Source organism: Pogoniulus pusillus, chromosome 11 (genome assembly GCF_015220805.1).
Source record: "Pogoniulus pusillus isolate bPogPus1 chromosome 11, bPogPus1.pri, whole genome shotgun sequence".
In the NCBI taxonomy this organism is placed as follows: Eukaryota; Metazoa; Chordata; class Aves; order Piciformes; family Lybiidae; genus Pogoniulus; species Pogoniulus pusillus.
Window position 1 is genome coordinate 9,625,527 of NC_087274.1, and position 17,553 is coordinate 9,643,079.

General features: G+C 55.4%; 2 protein-coding genes and 1 long non-coding RNA gene across 3 annotated transcripts; 1 reads left to right on the plus strand and 2 right to left on the minus strand.

The window, feature by feature from the left end:
- LOC135179294 (uncharacterized) lies at positions 1–10,243 on the minus strand. Its single transcript, XR_010303969.1, has 3 exons — positions 9,848–10,243; positions 8,776–9,210; positions 1–263 (listed from the first exon to the last, which is right to left on the minus strand). It is a non-coding gene; the product is annotated as an uncharacterized LOC135179294 (long non-coding RNA).
- LOC135179292 (uncharacterized) lies at positions 10,035–16,093 on the plus strand. The gene is made up of 5 exons (XM_064150927.1): positions 10,035–10,410; positions 11,745–11,974; positions 12,578–12,675; positions 13,864–14,117; positions 14,455–16,093. The coding sequence occupies exons 1-4, from the start codon at positions 10,181–10,183 to the stop codon at positions 14,107–14,109; spliced, it is 804 nt and encodes a 267-aa protein (XP_064006997.1). The 5' UTR covers positions 10,035–10,180; the 3' UTR covers positions 14,110–14,117; positions 14,455–16,093.
- LOC135179293 (GTP-binding protein Rhes-like) lies at positions 13,739–15,205 on the minus strand. The gene is made up of 2 exons (XM_064150928.1): positions 14,313–15,205; positions 13,739–13,923 (listed from the first exon to the last, which is right to left on the minus strand). The coding sequence occupies exon 1, from the start codon at positions 14,997–14,999 to the stop codon at positions 14,373–14,375; it is 627 nt and encodes a 208-aa protein (XP_064006998.1). The 5' UTR covers positions 15,000–15,205; the 3' UTR covers positions 13,739–13,923; positions 14,313–14,372.
- Positions 16,094–17,553: the final 1,460 nt, after the last annotated feature.

Here is a 17,553-nt window from a genome sequence, read left to right on the forward strand (position 1 = left end):
TTGTTTTAAATGTTCGTTTTGTTTAGGGGAGTGGACTTAACATACAAAAACTCTGGCGAGTTCCTCTGTGGTTTTATCTCTTGGATCCTTTACCCACTTCCTAATTTATTCTGGAGGGTGAAAAAAAGTCTCTGAGCAGATTAAAGAGCTGTGTTGCTGACAGTGTTGGGAAGGAGCAGACTCTCTTTCCATTTTGTTGCAGTAGATCTCCTTGCTTTGGCCACAGCATTCATGGTTTGCATTTGCATGTTACTGGCTGTACCCTGTAAGAGCAGGAAAAAAATCAGCTTTTCCATTACGTTGTCTAATTTCAAGTGGGATCCCATTTCTTATAGGTTGGACTGGATGATCTTGGAGGTCTCTTCCAACCTGGTTGATTCTATGATTCTTGCCTTTTCTTGGCACTTGGCTGTCTCCTTTCCAACCCTCCCTCCTCTTCCTTCAGTTGGCAGGGAACTTCTGGTCAAGGCAGAGATGATGATGATGATGCAGGGTGAAGTGCACAGCTGTATGGGATACACCTGTAGGCTGCAGGCCATACCTTGCTATTCACTTAGAAATACAACCCTTGTGCTCAGTGGGAGATTCAGCACAAGCATAGAAGCTCTGAGATAGAATCATAGAATGGTTTAGGTTGGAAGGCACCTCAAAGATCATCCACTTCCAACCTCTTGCCATTGGTAGGGATACTTCCCACTAGAACAGGTCACCCAAGGCTTCGTCCCACCTGGCTTTGAATACCTCCAGGGAGGGAGCATCCACAACCTCCCTGGGCAACCTGTGCCAGTGTCTCACCATCCTCACTGTAAAGAAATTCTCCTAACATCTAATTTGAATCTCCCCTCTTCCAGTTTGAACCCATTGCTACTCATCCTGGCATTACAAGACCTTGTCAGTATTCCCTCCCCAGCCCTCCTGTAGCCCCCTTCAGATACTGGAAGACCATTACAAAGTCTCCTCCAAGCATTCTCCAGGATGAAAAGCCCCAACTCTTGTAGCCTGTCCTCATAGCCCTCTGAGCATCTTTGTGGCCTGCTCTGGACTTGCTCCAACAGTTCCATCTCCTTCTTACGCTGGGGGCTCCAGAAATCCAGGTATCCAAGAGAGGGCAGACATTAGCCCCCATGGCTTAGCGGCCCTTAGCTCTCTCTTCTTGGGATGATCACACCAGAAGTATGATTGTAGGAAGAAAATAATTGTCAGACAGCACCAATTACTTGTGGTGCTTGTACTGCTGAATAGCTCTCAAAAATCAAGCTGCACTTGCCCCAGCGCATTTGAGTCGAAGGTAGGATGCAGTGGGTTGGGAGGACAGGCTGGTGAGTGGGGCAGAACCCAGGGGCAGGATAGAGGGCAACAGAGAAGAAGAGAGTTGGGTTTTTTTGGTGGCTTTAATTTCTGAAAGAGCTGAAAATGCTCAGCATTAGAAAAGAAAAAAAAAAAGGTGGAAAGGTTCCCTAATAGCTGTGGTTTAGAGAAGGTTTCTTCCACAGCCTCATAAAGCAAAAATGAGCCTCTAGGAAGGTGGTTCTAAAGCTCTGTTCAACTTAACTGTCTTGTTCTAGTGTCCATCTCTCTTGTCTGGTTACTGCATGTTGTGGTGCTGTCTCTGATCTGCTCTTCAAGCATTTGCTCCCTGCTGGTTGTGAGTTATGGCCTGCATGGCAACCTGCATGGCAGCATGGCTGGAACCACCTCCAGAATCACTGCCCAGGACACTCCAGCCTCTGTGAAACACACTGAAGCACCTCCAGAATCACTGCCCCAGGACACTCCAGCCTCTGTGAAACACACTGAAGCACCTCCAGAATCACTGCCCAGGACACTCCAGCCTCTGTGAAACACACTGAAGCACCTCCAGAATCACTGCCTAGGACACTCCAGCCTCTGTGAAACACACTGAAGCACCTCCAGAATCACTGCCCAGGACACTCCAGCCTCTGTGAAACACTGAAGCACCTCCAGAATCACTGCCCAGGACACTCCAGCCTCTGTGAAACACTGAAGCACCTCCAGAATCACTGCCCCAGGACACTCCAGCCTCTGTGAAACACTGAAGCACCTCCAGAATCACTGCCCAGGACACTCCAGCCTCTGTGAAACACACTGAAGCACCTCCAGAATCACTGCCCCAGGACACTCCAGCCTCTGTGAAACACTGAAGCACCTCCAGAATCACTGCCCAGGACACTCCAGCCTCTGTGAAACACTGAAGCACCTCCAGAATCACTGCCCCAGGACACTCCAGCCTCTGTGAAACACTGAAGCACCTCCAGAATCACTGCCCAGGATACTCCAGCCTCTGTGAAACACTGAAGCACCTCCAGAATCACTGCCCCAGGATACTCCAGCCTCTGTGAAACACTGAAGCACCTCCAGAATCACTGCCCAGGATACTCCAGCCTCTGTGAAACACTGAAGCACCTCCAGAATCACTGCCCCAGGACACTCCAGCCTCTGTGAAACACTGAAGCACCTCCAGAATCACTGCCCCAGGACACTCCAGCCTCTGTGAAACACTGAAGCACCTCCAGAATCACTGCCCAGGACACTCCAGCCTCTGTGAAACACTGAAGCACCTCCAGAATCACTGCCCAGGACACTCCAGCCTCTGTGAAACACTGAAGCACCTCCAGAATCACTGCCCAGGACACTCCAGCCTCTGTGAAACACTGAAGCACCTCCAGAATCACTGCCCAGGACACTCCAGCCTCTGTGAAACACTGAAGCACCTCCAGAATCACTGCCCAGGACACTCCAGCCTCTGTGAAACACACTGAAGCACCTCCAGAATCACTGCCCCAGGACACTCCAGCCTCTGTGAAACACTGAAGCACCTCCAGAATCACTGCCCAGGACACTCCAGCCTCTGTGAAACACTGAAGCACCTCCAGAATCACTGCCCCAGGACACTCCAGCCTCTGTGAAACACTGAAGCACCTCCAGAATCACTGCCCAGGACACTCCAGCCTCTGTGAAACACTGAAGCACCTCCAGAATCACTGCCCCAGGATACTCCAGCCTCTGTGAAACACTGAAGCACCTCCAGAATCACTGCCCAGGATACTCCAGCCTCTGTGAAACACTGAAGCACCTCCAGAATCACTGCCCCAGGACACTCCAGCCTCTGTGAAACACTGAAGCACCTCCAGAATCACTGCCCCAGGACACTCCAGCCTCTGTGAAACACTGAAGCACCTCCAGAATCACTGCCCAGGACACTCCAGCCTCTGTGAAACACTGAAGCACCTCCAGAATCACTGCCCAGGACACTCCAGCCTCTGTGAAAGACTGAAGCACCTCCAGAATCACTGCCCAGGACACTCCAGCCTCTGTGAAACACTGAAGCACCTCCAGAATCACTGCCCAGGAGACTCCAGCCTCTGTGAAACACTGAAGCACCTCCAGAATCACTGCCCCAGGACACTCCAGCCTCTGTGAAACACTGAAGCACCTCCAGAATCACTGCCCAGGATACTCCAGCCTCTGTGAAACACACTGAAGCACCTCCAGAATCACTGCCCAGGACACTCCAGCCTCTGTGAAACACTGAAGCACCTCCAGAATCACTGCCCAGGATACTCCAGCCTCTGTGAAACACTGAAGCACCTCCAGAATCACTGCCCCAGGACACTCCAGCCTCTGTGAAACACACTGAAGCACCTCCAGAATCACTGCCCCAGGAGACTCCAGCCTCTGTGAAACACTGAAGCACCTCCAGAATCACTGCCCAGGACACTCCAGCCTCTGTGAAACACTGAAGCACCTCCAGAATCACTGCCCAGGACACTCCAGCCTCTGTGAAACACACTGAAGCACCTCCAGAATCACTGCCCAGGACACTCCAGCCTCTGTGAAACACACTGAAGCACCTCCAGAATCACTGCCCAGGACACTCCAGCCTCTGTGAAACACTGAAGCACCTCCAGAATCACTGCCCAGGATACTCCAGCCTCTGTGAAACACTGAAGCACCTCCAGAATCACTGCCCCAGGATACTCCAGCCTCTGTGAAACACTGAAGCACCTCCAGAATCACTGCCCAGGATACTCCAGCCTCTGTGAAACACTGAAGCACCTCCAGAATCACTGCCCCAGGACACTCCAGCCTCTGTGAAACACTGAAGCACCTCCAGAATCACTGCCCCAGGACACTCCAGCCTCTGTGAAACACTGAAGCACCTCCAGAATCACTGCCCAGGACACTCCAGCCTCTGTGAAACACTGAAGCACCTCCAGAATCACTGCCCAGGACACTCCAGCCTCTGTGAAAGACTGAAGCACCTCCAGAATCACTGCCCAGGACACTCCAGCCTCTGTGAAACACTGAAGCACCTCCAGAATCACTGCCCAGGAGACTCCAGCCTCTGTGAAACACTGAAGCACCTCCAGAATCACTGCCCCAGGACACTCCAGCCTCTGTGAAACACTGAAGCACCTCCAGAATCACTGCCCAGGATACTCCAGCCTCTGTGAAACACACTGAAGCACCTCCAGAATCACTGCCCAGGACACTCCAGCCTCTGTGAAACACTGAAGCACCTCCAGAATCACTGCCCAGGATACTCCAGCCTCTGTGAAACACTGAAGCACCTCCAGAATCACTGCCCCAGGACACTCCAGCCTCTGTGAAACACACTGAAGCACCTCCAGAATCACTGCCCCAGGAGACTCCAGCCTCTGTGAAACACTGAAGCACCTCCAGAATCACTGCCCCAGGACACTCCAGCCTCTGTGAAACACTGAAGCACCTCCAGAATCACTGCCCCAGGACACTCCAGCCTCTGTGAAACACTGAAGCACCTCCAGAATCACTGCCCAGGAGACTCCAGCCTCTGTGAAACACTGAAGCACCTCCAGAATCACTGCCCCAGGACACTCCAGCCTCTGTGAAAGACTGAAGCACCTCCAGAATCACTGCCCAGGACACTCCAGCCTCTGTGAAACACACTGAAGCTTTGCTGAAGCTTAGTTGCCACGTGTGAGTTCACTTTCTTGTGGCTTTCCAGTATCTGAAGGGGTCCTACAAAAAAGCTGGGGAGAGACTTTTTAGGCTATCAGGGAGTGACAGGACTGGGGGGAATGGAGCAAAGCTGGAGGTGAGGAGATTCAGACTGGATGTGAGGAGGAAGTTGTTCAGCTTGAGAGTGGTGAGAGCCTGGAATGGGTTGCCCAGGGAGGTGACTGAGGCCTCATCCCTGGAGGTGTTTAAGGCCAGGCTGGATGAGGCTGTGGGCAGCCTGATCTAGGGTAGGGTGTCCCTGGCCGTGGCAGGGGGGTTGGAACTGGATGATCCTTATGGTCCCTTCCAACCCTGACTGATTCTATGATGTTCCCGCAGTTCAGGAGCCTCTGGTGCCTCTGCCTTGGCCAGAGCAGCCAGACTTTGCCCAGCTCCTTCAGCACCAGAGGCCAGTCTGGCTTTCTGAGGGTCAGTGGGGCGAGGCGATGCCATTCCACTGCCTGTGGCGTGACTTTGTGGCTGGAGAGCAAACCCCACATTTTCCCTTTGCTTGCCATGCACAAGCAGCCCTGGTTTATTAAAGCAGCAGCCTTCAGGAGCTATGGTGTCTTTCATGCAATCATAGACCAGTGTGTGTTGGAAGGACCTTTAAAGATCCTCTGGTCCAACTTCTCCTGCAGACATCAGGGGCATCTGCAGCTAGAGCAGGTTGACCAGAGCCCCAAACAGCCTGATCTGGAACAGTCTGGGGCACCTCTCTGGGAGCCTGGACTAGGGGCTTGCTATCCTCAGCATCAAAAAAAAAACATTCTTCCTTCTCTCCAGTCTGAATCTCCCTCTTTTCATTTCCATCCATCACCTCCTGGTCCTGCCACAACAGACCCTGCTAAAAACTCTGTCCCCAGCTTTCTGATCAGCCTTCGAGTACTGAAAGGCCACCAGAAGGTCTCTCTGGAGCAGAGGGGCTCCAGCCCCCTGATCATTTCTGTGATCCTCAGCACCAGAATGAAGCAGGACACAACTCAGATGTTTACAGACCAGTGCAGGCTCCTAAATGGTGACTTTTGATTCAGAATAGCCTTTGTACCAAGTGAAGCTCTGCAAGCTCATTCCCTGTCAGCTGACCTGTCGATTCAAAGGCAAAGTACTGTAAATCCTCTTTGCAAAGCCTCCACGTCCTGCAGGGAGCAGATCCCTGAGCCCTTGCAATCTGTTCTAGCTGGGAAAGAAATCTGCTCTGGAGCTGGAGGTTGTGCAGCCTGGGTTGGTTGCTGTCTGGGTGCAAGTGGTCGGCTGCCCTGGGCAGCCTGTACCAGAGCCCCAACACTCTTTCAGTATAGTTCCTGCTGTCCAACTAAACTTCCCCTGCCACAACTTCCTCTGGTCACTTCCTCTTGTCCTATCACTGATTCCTTGGGAGGAGAGACCAACCCCACTTCACTCTAACCTCCTTTCAGGGAGAGCCAGAAAGCCTCTCCTCGGGTGTCCTCTTCTCAAGACTGAACATCCCCAGTTCCCTCAGCTGCTCCTCACACAACTGCTTCTCCAGACCCTGGGCTTTCCCAGCCTGCAGACAGACTTTTTTCCCCATACACTCAGTTCCACAGACTGACATCTCTCTTCAGCAAAAGCTGGACCCTGCCCAAAGCCCAGACAGGTCCCCTCTGCAGGCCCATCGGTACGAGCAAGTCTCGGGTCACTTAGGATCCCAAGCACAAATGCAGGCTGGGCAGTGAGTGGCTGGAGAGCAGCCCTGAGGAGAGGGACTTGGGGGTGCTGGTGGACAAGAAGCTCAACATGAGCCAGCAGTGTGCACTTGCAGCCCAGAAAGCCAAGCAGAGCTTGGGCTGCAGCAGCAGAAGTGTGGCCAGCAGGGCCAGGGAGGAGATTCTCCCCCTCTACTCCACTCTGCTGAGACCCCACCTGGAGTACTGCATCCAGTTCTGAAGCTCCTATTACAAGAGGGATGTGGAGATGATGGAGTGTGTCCAGAGAAGGGCCACGAGGATGCTCAGAGGGCTGCAGCAGCTCTGCTATGTGGCCAGACTGAAAGAGTTGGGGCTGTGCAGGCTGGAGAAGAGGAGGCTCCCAGGTGCCCTTCTTGTGACCTTCCAGGATCTGAAGGGGGCTGCAAAAATGCTGGGGAGGGACTTTTTAGGCTATCAGGGAGTGACAGGACTGGGGAGAATGGAGCAAAGCTGGAGGTGGGGAGAGTCAGACTGGAGGTGAGGAGGAAGTTGTTGAGCATGAGAGTGGTGAGAGCCTGGAATGGGTTGCCCAGGGAGGTGGCTGAGGCTCCATGGCTGGAGGTGTTTAAGGCCAGGCTGGATGAGGCTGTGTGGAGCCTGCTCTAGGGTAGGGTGTCCCTGCCCATGTCAGGGGGGTTGGAACTGGCTGATCCTTGTGGTCCTTTCCGACCCTGACTGATTCTATGATCCTAAGCCAATCCCCAGCTGCTCTGACCCGCGTCCCCCTGCGCTCGCTGGGCGCCAGGTCCCAGCACAAAAGGTCCTGGGCTGACGTCCCCGCATTGGCCACCAGGTGGCGACAGGACATCGCTGGGAGCAGCTGGGGCCGGTGGAGCGGCGCCGGCAGCGCCCCGAGCAGCGCCACCCGCCCAGCCCTCCCCTCGGGTGGAGCTGCTGCGGTGCCCGGGGACAGGACTGTACGCAAAGGGCTTCTACTGCCCTGCTGCAGCCGTGACTCCATGTGTGTCCAGAAGCGGGTGAGGATGAGGTTCTCCTCCCAGAATTGATCCACAGATGTTGTTAAGTCTCTTGCTTGGGAGGGATTCTCGGATCGGTTTGTGTCAGGTGCTGGTGAGAGGTTCTCTGCCTTCATGGAAGAGTCTTACACCATAGAGAGTGCAAACCCAGAGAGCAAACAGGTCAGTGGAGGGTTTTGCCCCTCTGCTCTGCCCTACATTGTCCCCATATGGAGTCCTGAGTCCAGTTCTGGGCTTCCCAGGTCAAGAGTGACAGGGAATTACTGGAGGTTGCAGTGGAGGCTATAAAGATGCTGAGGGGACCTGGAGCACCTCTGAGAAGGAAAGGCTGAGAGCCCTGGGGCTGTTGAGCCTGGAGAAGAGCAGCCTGAGAAGGGATCTGATCAATGCTCAGCAAGAGCTAAAGGGTGAGGGGCAAGAGGATGGGGCCAGACTCTTGTCAGTGGTGCCCAGTGACAGGCCAAGGGGCAACAGGTACAAACTGGAACCCAGGAGGTTCCATCTGAAGGTGAGAAAAAACTTCTTTGCTGTGAGGGTGCTGAAGCCCTGGAGCAGGCTGCCCAGAGAGGTTGTGGAGTCTCCTCTGGAGAGATTCCAAACCCACCTGGACATCGTGATGCAGGGCAACCTGCTGTGGGTGAGCCTGCTTTAGCAGGGAGGTTGAACTGGATGATCTCCAGAAGTCCCTTCCAGCCCCCCCAGCCTGTGGTTCTATGGAGCAGTGTTTGCCAGGGTCTGTGCAGGACAGAACTGGCTTTGTCACAAGCATGGAGCCGGCTGGAGATGAGGGAGGAAAGCAGACACCATGGCTGATCTCTGCACGATTCAGACCAAAGCCCACAGGTGGGTGCATCACTGAGGGTGCTCCTGCAGCCTCCACAGCCCACCTCGGTGTGGGTCCAGCTGGGTCCCAGCCACACTGTGTGACTGGCCACACCGGGAGAGCCCTAATGGGGGTCATGGGTTCATGTGGAGTGGGGGCGGCAGGTTTGCTCTTCCCAGAGCACTTAGCACAGGCTTGTTTGCCCCGCTGCTGAGCCTGGCTCAGCGAAAGCCCCAAAGACAAACAGAGTTAATTAGGCACTCACCCAGCTAGAGCCTCTTTCCCTTTTAAAATGTTTTGCCTCCTCGTGGAGTGTCCTTGGCTGAAGTGTTTGTGCCACAGCCTCACGTCCATCGAGAGCTGAGCAAACTGCAGCAGCCGACGCCAATTAGGCACAGCCCCAGGCGGCAGCTGCTGCCCTTGCCGTGGGCCAGCGTGGGCTGTCGCTGGTGTGTGGCCCTCACTGGTGTGTGACTGTCGATGGTGAGTAGCTCTTGCAGACAGCACCTGGGTTCCCCCTGATTGTTTGTGTACACAAATTAAGCAGAAGCTCCTCGCCTAGGATGTGCTGCTACTTGATGTGGAACAGAACAGGAGGGATCACATGGAGTCCTTCTTCCCCCAGCGGGGCTGACGTGGCTGAGCATGGGGACAGGGCTGGCAGCTGCTCTGGAGGTGAGTGTCGAGTCAAATGGTCCAACTGGGGGATGGAGGAAGCAGAAGGAAGGGAAGGGAAGGGAAAGAAAAGAGCTGTGATGGAAGCATGTTCTGGTGCCTGGGGAAAGGAGAGAGCAACCCTTGCAGCTGCAGGTGGATTGGCCAAGTTAACCACAATGTTTTAGAATCATAGAATCAACCAGGTTGGAAGAGACCTCCAAGATCATCCAGTCCAACCTATCACCCAGCCCTAACCAATCAACTAGACCATGGCACTAAGTGCCTCATCCAGTCTTTTCTTGAAGACCCCCAGGGACGGTGCCTCCACCACCTCCCTTTTGTGCAGAGAAACAGCAGCAGAGGCCTCAGCTCAGGTGGCCATGACAGCCCACCTATGAAAAACCATCCCAGACTTAAACCACAGCTAATGAACCCAGAGGGCCAGTGTGATGAAGCCTCTCCAGTCCCAGAGATGGGATTGGGAGAGTGAGTGCTGCTGCTGCCTGGGATGCTACCCTGGGAACAGCACTGTCCTGCTGTCTCTGCATGGCTCACAGGGTCTGAGGCTTCTCCCCCAATCCTGTAGCTTGCAGCACTGAAGCAGCCTCTAGCTTCAATGACAACTCTTCAGCCCCTGACAGGCCCTGACTGTCCCCAAGCCATGGTCATGGCCACCCTACCCTTTACATGCTGGATCCTGGGGCGCTGGAGGGCTGCGAGCTCTTCGAGTCCAGAGGCCCTGCTGCTCCCTGAAGCTGAAGTGCCTTAGGCTGCAAGTGTCCATGGTTCCAGTGAGCTCTTCTGCCCCCACAGTTCTGCTGGGGACAGCAGAGGGCTTCAGGGCAGAGTTGAGCTGTGAGTGGACATGGATGCATGTTTGGATGGATCCAGCTCTCCCCAGGCTTTCCCGAGGCCCCAGCATGAAGAATCTGCCCAAGTTGCTCTCTCCTCCCCAGAGAAGCAGCAGAAGGGTGGGTGTATTTTGCCTCTTTTATCATGCCTGTACCTAGGGGATGTCTGCAGGGACAGCTGTAGCCAGCCTCTGCGTGCAGGACTTGTCTGTCACAGCTCTGCAATCCCCTGGCCCCAGCTGCCCGTGCTGCAGACAGGCTGCTTTGAGGAGCTGGGAGCCCTGTCTGGGAGACAAAAAACGTTTCACCTGCTGCCACTTGTTGAAAGCAAATGAGCTGCAGATGTTCAGCTTCACCTCATCACGTTGTGCAGAGCCACAGGAAGACACCAGGTCAGTCCTAGCCCTTGGCAGGGATTTTCCACCCCTGCTATGACTCAGCTAGCCTGGGAGTGCCCTTACCTGCTTTGCTGTGAGAAGCCAGGGGCTGAACACAGGCTGCACACACATCTCTCAAGTCATGGCACCTGCCTGTTTCTAACCTCTTTGAGCACTTTAGGGCCCTTCTTGCCTTGCCCTGTCCATGAAGAGGACTGTTGGAGCCTCAATGCACCCGTGGGCACAGGGTAGGGCTCACACAGTGCTGTGTCCAGCACAGGTCACCCCCATGGGACACACACTAGGGGCTCTCACCACTCTACTTCATTTGCAGTTCACTGTTGCAGCTTCCCAGCTTCCATACTGTATCTCACCATGTCCACAGCTTCCCAGCTTCCATACTGTATCTCACCATGTCCACAGCTTCCCAGCTTCCATACTGTATCTCACCATGTCTATAGCTTCCCAGCCCCAGCTTCCATACTGTATCTCACCATGTCTATAGCTTCCCAGCCCCAGCTTCCATACTGTATCTCACCATGTCCACAGCTTCCCAGCTTCCATACTGTATCTCACCATGTCCACAGCTTCCCAGCCCCGGCTTCCATACTGTATCTCACCATGTCCACAGCTTCCATACTGTATCTCACCATGTCCACAGCTTCCCAGCTTCCATACTGTATCTCACCATGTCCACAGCTTCCCAGCTTCCATACTGTATCTCACCATGTCCACAGCTTCCCAGCCCCAGCTTCCATACTGTATCTCACCATGTCTATAGCTTCCCAGCCCCAGCTTCCATACTGTATCTCACCATGTCTATAGCTTCCCAGCCCCAGCTTCCATACTGTATCTCACCATATCCATAGCTTCCCAGCCCCAGGTTCCACAGCACATCCCAGCATGCCCATGGCTCCCACAGCACATCCCAGCGTGCCCATGGCGTCCCAACCTCAGCTTGCCCAGCACATGCCTGCATGCCCACAGCTCCCTGGCTCCCCGCTGCCCCCCGGCGCCGCTCTCGGTGGCTCAGCCGCAGGGTTCCACCCGAGCCCCAAGCCTAGAGCAGGGCTCCGCGGGTAGGGGCTGGGGGCTGGGGGCGGCGGGCAGGACCCCGCCCGCTGGCAGAGCCGGGAGCGGGCGGGAGGGGCTGTATAAGGTGGGCAGGCATTGGGCGGGTGGCATGTGCTGCTGGGCGAGCTCCTCCAATGGCTCCACTCATTGCTGGGGCACCTGGAGGTGGGGCCTTCGAGAGGGTTCCTGCAGCTCCAACATTTTGGTTTGCGGCTTTGGCCCCTTCAGCGTCTTGGTGTGCAGCTCTTGCACTCCCAGCATCTTGGTCTCTGCAGCTTCTCCAGGTCCAGCATCGTGCTTTGCAGCTCCTGTAAGTCCATTGTCTTGGTCTGCAGCTCCTGCCCCTCCAGCATCTTGATCTGCGTCTTCTGCAGCTCCAGCATCTTGATCTGCGTCTTCTGCAGCTCCAGCATCTCAGTTTCTGCAGCTCCTGCAAGTCCATTGTCTCAGTCTCCTCCAGCGGCTTGGTCAGCACCTCTGCACCAATGGCTGCTGTACCTCACAGGTCTCGGGCTGGGGCTGGCTGGGAGTGGGGGTCCTGCAGCCCCTGGGGGCTACTGGTCTGGCCAGGGAAGGGACTAGTGGGGCACAGGGAGCCACAGCTGAGGTAGAGGGCTCAGCCTGAGCCTGGTGAGGTCACTGGGACACCCCAGCCTGTTTCCAGCCCACACCATGGGTGCGATCCAGCCGTGCCGTGCAGGACGGGGCTGGCAGGCAGCCTTGCTCCCCCCAGCGTCCTCATGCAAGGAGCCTTTAGAGTAGCGCTGAGCCAGAAAGCTCCGCTGCTCCTGGTTCCAGCGCCCCCTGCTCTGAAACCGAAGCCCAGCGCTGCAAGGTGTGCAGCAGCTCTGGGGCTGGCTAATCAAGGTGGAACCGGTGGTCCTGCCGCCTGGGAGGTGCCTCACCACACGCAGGTCATCTCTGCTCAGGGCCACGTGTGGGCAGTGCTGGCCCCATCCCCCCCTGGCCACGGCACGGTGACCCAGATGATGAGTCCAGCCGAGGTGCAGCATCACCTGCGGCTGCACCCATCACACCCATCCCCACTGCAGGCAGGGTGCCACCGTGTTGGGCCACCTGCTGAAAGTGCTTTCTTCCCTCTGGACAGGAGGAGCATTTTGCCCAGGGAAGGACTCTACGCCGAGTAGCTCCATGTGTCCCCAAGGAGCTGGGAGCCTTCGCGAAGCATCGCACTGGTGGCACCAGGTATGTGGAGTGAAGAGTGGGGAGGGCCACCCAACCCTCCTGGCACCACTGGGTCCTGCCACAGCCTCCCTGCCTTTCCCACTGCCTGCTCCCCAAACAGCCTCATCCTGCACTGGGCCCCAGGAGGAGAGTTTTGCCTGCCCTGCCCAGAGCCACTGTCTTTGCTCCAGTGCCAACAGGGACATGGCAGCAGGGTGGCCCAGTGAAGGATGCCCATGGGGAGGCTGGGCTCTCCCCGACTCTACGTTCTCCTCTCCTGCTGGAAAGGGCTGGGGGGTCACTGGGTGCAATCCTGTGTCATCCTGTCCAGCTGGGCAGGGGCACACTGCTGTGGGGCTGGGCTTCTGTAAGCTGGACACCACCAAAGTGCCCAGCTCACAGAATCACAAAGTGGTGGTGGCTGGAGAGGACCTCTGGGGACCATCTAGTCTGACCTGTCTGTTAGAGTAGGTTCACTTAGAGCAGACTTCACAGTATATTGTCCAAGCAGGCTGTGAGTGACTCCAGAGATGGAGAGTCCCTGGGGTTGGACCAGGGTGGGTGACTCTTTCCTCCACCAGGCTTTGGTGTCTTTGTGTCTTTATGTGGTGCCGAGCAGGTGAAATGCTGTCAAGATGACAGCAGGGCTGGGCTGTGCCAGGGGAGAGTACATCAGTGCAGGGCTAGCTAACACTAACAGTGCACTGCCCTGCTGTGCTGTCCTCCCCTACTGTTCTGGTGGCTCCTGTTAATGTGTTCATGGTTTCATTTCGGTGCTCAGCTGTCTTTGGGTGGCTGTTGTGCTTCTTGGACGTTTTGTTACTTGTGCTCAGTGAAAACTTCAGTGATTAAATGTTTAGGAAATTCCTAACCCTCAATGTCCTGATGCTGCTAGGGACCTGGGGATGCTCCTCCAGAGCCTGGACCCTCCAGAGAAGGATGGAGCATGGAGGGAGAGGGGAGGGCAAACACAAGTGAGAAGGGCTCCTGGCATAAAACAGGGAGATCAGGCACCACAGCAAATGGAGGGCAGGAGAAAGAAACCCAGACATGTTCCAGCTCCACAACGTGTTTATTAGGTATGCTTACAAAAAATAAACACCTGAAGAGGGGAGGGAGGAGAACCAAAGAGCTGCACACACTGCCCAGCCGCATGCTCTACACCAGGGTGCAAACCCCAGACTGCTTTGGACTCTGGATCTGCTGCAGGAGCTGAAACCGTGCCAGGAGGTTGGACGTGCAAGGGCGCGGGGAGAGGTGACACAGGACCTGAAGGAGACCCAGGAGAGCGGCACATGTGGGTGCACTGCAGCTGGACAGGTGCCCACATCTGCCTTCTGCTGCACGCTGCCAGAGCCCCGTGGTTTGCCCACCTTCCCTGGCACGCCAGGAGCTGCCTGGCTACCCACGAGCTCCCCACGGCGTGGAGGCACCATGCAGGGTGACCAGTGGTGATTTCCCAGGTATGTCTCCTGCCTTTCTGGGAGCTCACCCTCTCCCCATGCCCTTCCAGCCACCAGCATCCCTTCCAAGTTCCTCCTCCTTGTCATCTCCAACTCTCACCTGTCCCGGTGGGCTGGGTAGGGAAGAGGAGGGGAGGGTTGGGAGGCAGCAGGGTTGGTATTGGCCAAGGCAGTGCCTCTCCCCACCCAGCCCACCTGAGTTTCCATCCAGTGCCGCTGTTGCCGGCGCCTTCCTCCCAGCCTTGGGCATCCAGCTCAGCACACCGAGCAGCTGTTGGTCTTGTTCATGGGAGGCCTCAGCATCTGCTCCTTGGGCAACGTCTCCCTCCTCTTGCAGAGAGCCGGGCTGAGCCGGCTGGGCAGCTTGGCTTGCTGCAGCAGCTCCCTGAAGACCTCCAGGACGTTCTCGTTGTCCTTGGCTGACGTCTCAACGAAGCGACTGTTCCAGTCCAGTTCCACCAGTGACAGAGCATCCTCCACCGGCACCTGCCGCTCGCCACCGCTCTCTGCCTTGTTGCCGACCACCACAATAGGAGGGACCTTGTCTTCTTTCACCTCCAGGATCTCCTCACGCAAGCTCTTGACGCTCTCGAAGGACTCGGCATCGTCTACAGCGTAGACCAGGGCGAAGGCATCGCTGTTCTGGATCGAGAGCTTCCTCATGGCCGGGAAGGAGTAGCTGCCACTGGTGTCCAGGATTTCCACTTTGACCGTGGCCCCACTCACCTCATACTCCTTGCTGTGCAGCTCCTCCACTGTGCGCCGGTGCTTGGGCTCAAAGGTGTCCATCAGGAAGCGGCGGATGAGGGCAGTCTTGCCCACGCCGGCTGCACCCAAGAAGACCAGCCTTACGTGGTTCTTCTCTTTCACCACTGGGGACATGGCTGGGCTCGGTGACACAGGTTGTTCCCTAGCTGTTGCTCACTCCAGCCGTGTCCCTGGGTGGCTGCAGTCCCGGTGTTCGTCTCTGTGCCCGTCCTTGCCTGCACCGACTCAGTGTCACCAGCGAGGTTTGGTGGCACTTCTTTGCAAACTTCTCCTGCCTGTTCTGCAGTGGATGCTGCAGCTTGCAAGACCTTCTCATCTTTTTATCCTGGTTTCCCCCTGCCATGTGGCACCAGACTGTCCAATCTCTGTGGGCTGAGGGTGCTGAGGGAGGGAGGGCAGGGAGGGAGGAGAGCAGGGTGCTCGGACCAATCCGCAGAGCGCAGTCCTGGACAGCCACTGCAGCCCTGGGAGCACTGCGCTGAGCGTTGCGCTTGCATCGCTCACTGCTGCCTGTAGCTCCAGGCAGCCAGCAGCAGCGCAGCCCTTGCGCTGCATGAGCTGTCCTCCCCTTTTCTCCTCCCTGGAAATTAACCTGTTCTTCTTGGATGGGCTTGCTGGCAGCAGAGGAGCCCACTGAGGATTCTCCACCCATTGGGTGACTCATGGCTGGACAGGGCAGGGGCTGGCTGGTGTCACCCGCAATGTTTCTTGCACTTCTCAGGGGCTGGGGTCTTTGCAGCTGGGATTGCTGCAAATGTGCCCTTTTCTTCCATGAGGGGAAAAACGAACTAAGAAACCCCTGTGTCATAACCTCCATGGCCAGCTTGCAGCTTCTCTCTGATTTTATGAGCTATTTAACCTGAGGGGAAAGTAAGAATCTCCCAGAGCAGTGCATGGTGATCTCCACCAGCAGATGCCAGGCAGTCGTGGGTAGGAATGCTGGCCCTGACCCAGCTACAGCAAAACCATGACCTGGAACGGTTGGGTGATTTATTGGGCAGAGAGGAGGGGTGTGTGTGTGTGTGTGTGTGTGTTGGTCCTCAGTTCTGCATGGATGCACATCTCCCCTGGAAGCAGGTTTGCTTGTAGAGGTGCAAGTTGTCCCTTCTGGGTGTGTTTCCTCAGAAGTCACCTTCCTGATCCCGTGCTGGAGACCTTGGAGAGGCTGTTCTGTGTAAAGTGCAAATACAAAAGGAACATGCTCAGAAGTTACAGGGAGTTTCTGTCCTAACCATGTGCATGGGTGAGATTCTCCACTAGCTTTGGACTTGCTTTTGTGGTCTGAATGCAGATGGGTTTCTTTCTATAGCAGAAGTCCCAGTTCCAGCATTGAGTTCTGCCTGAATTCATTCTGCTGATTTCAGAATCCCTTTTCACAAGAATTATGCCTGCTTCCTAATTCTCCAATTATCATTACATTTTAGCCACGCTAAGAGACATCCCTGTGTGACTTTATCATCAGGAGAACCGTTAGATGGCACCAGGGTGAGCATAATCCTGTCCTCATTTCAGCATGCCCTGGGAGTGCTGTTCAGAAGTACCCAGAGCACCATGGCACCCCATGAGGTTTTGCACCATCTGGTGATGGACCTCTGCTCGCCAACGCGAAGCTCTTTCTGGAGGAACTTCTTGTGCCACGAGGAGAGCCCAAAGGTGGTCATGCACACACACAGTGATGGGGTTGGAAGGGACTGGGGATCACCCAGTCCAGCCCCATCTGCAAGCTCACCTGGAGCAGGTAGTACAGAACGTCAGCATAGTTGGTTTGGGATGACTCCAGAGATGGAGACTCCACCACCTCTCTGGGAAGCCTGCTCTAGTGCTCCAACACATTCAAGTTGTTCTTCAGGTTTAGAAGGAGCTTCCTGTGTTCAGGTTTGTACCTGTTACCTCTTGCCCTACCATTGGGCACCACTGAAAGAAGAGTGACCTCATCCTCCTGGCTGCCACCCTTTAAGTAGTTACAGTCATTGCTAGTGCTGAGGACTGGGCCACAGGAGTGAGAAGCAGCTGAGAACATGAAGTACTGGCATGGCCATCAGGCTTTGATGAGTCAAAAACTGGGAGAGGGAGTGGGTGCAGAGAAGGTGCCAGGTTTGGGCATGTGAGTGAAACAGGGATGGCATTTTGGTGCTCGTGTGGAATCTATCAATGGAAGTGAACAAGAAGATGGGGAGGAAACAGGGCAGGGCAAATTACCTCACCCCAGTTCTGAAAGCTGCTTAAAGCCCAAACCTGTTTATTCCTATTAGAAAAGACATTGATTAGTGCTTCTCTGTGCTTTGATAGGCACAGCAACAGGGGGTTTTGAGAGAGAAGATGAACAGGCTTCCCTGGGGCTCCTCCCAGTTGGCACTAGGGAAGCTCCACAGGGCTCAGCCAGCTCATGGGAGGTGCCTGAGGCCTGTGTGATGCCCTCACTGCTGTTCATTTTCCCAGTATTTCATTCCAAAGGGCCTCAAAATAGAGATCTGTCCAACCCCTCAGCACCCACTGTCTTACAGGTGCAGAAGTGGTGCCCAGGGTGAAGGAGGAGCCCATGGAAGGAGGGAATGGGGACCCTGGGCTCCAAACATTCCATCCTGGCTCTGAACCATCCCTATGATTTATAGAATCACAGAATGGCTTGACTGGGAAGGACCTTCAAGATCATCTGCTTCCATGGGCA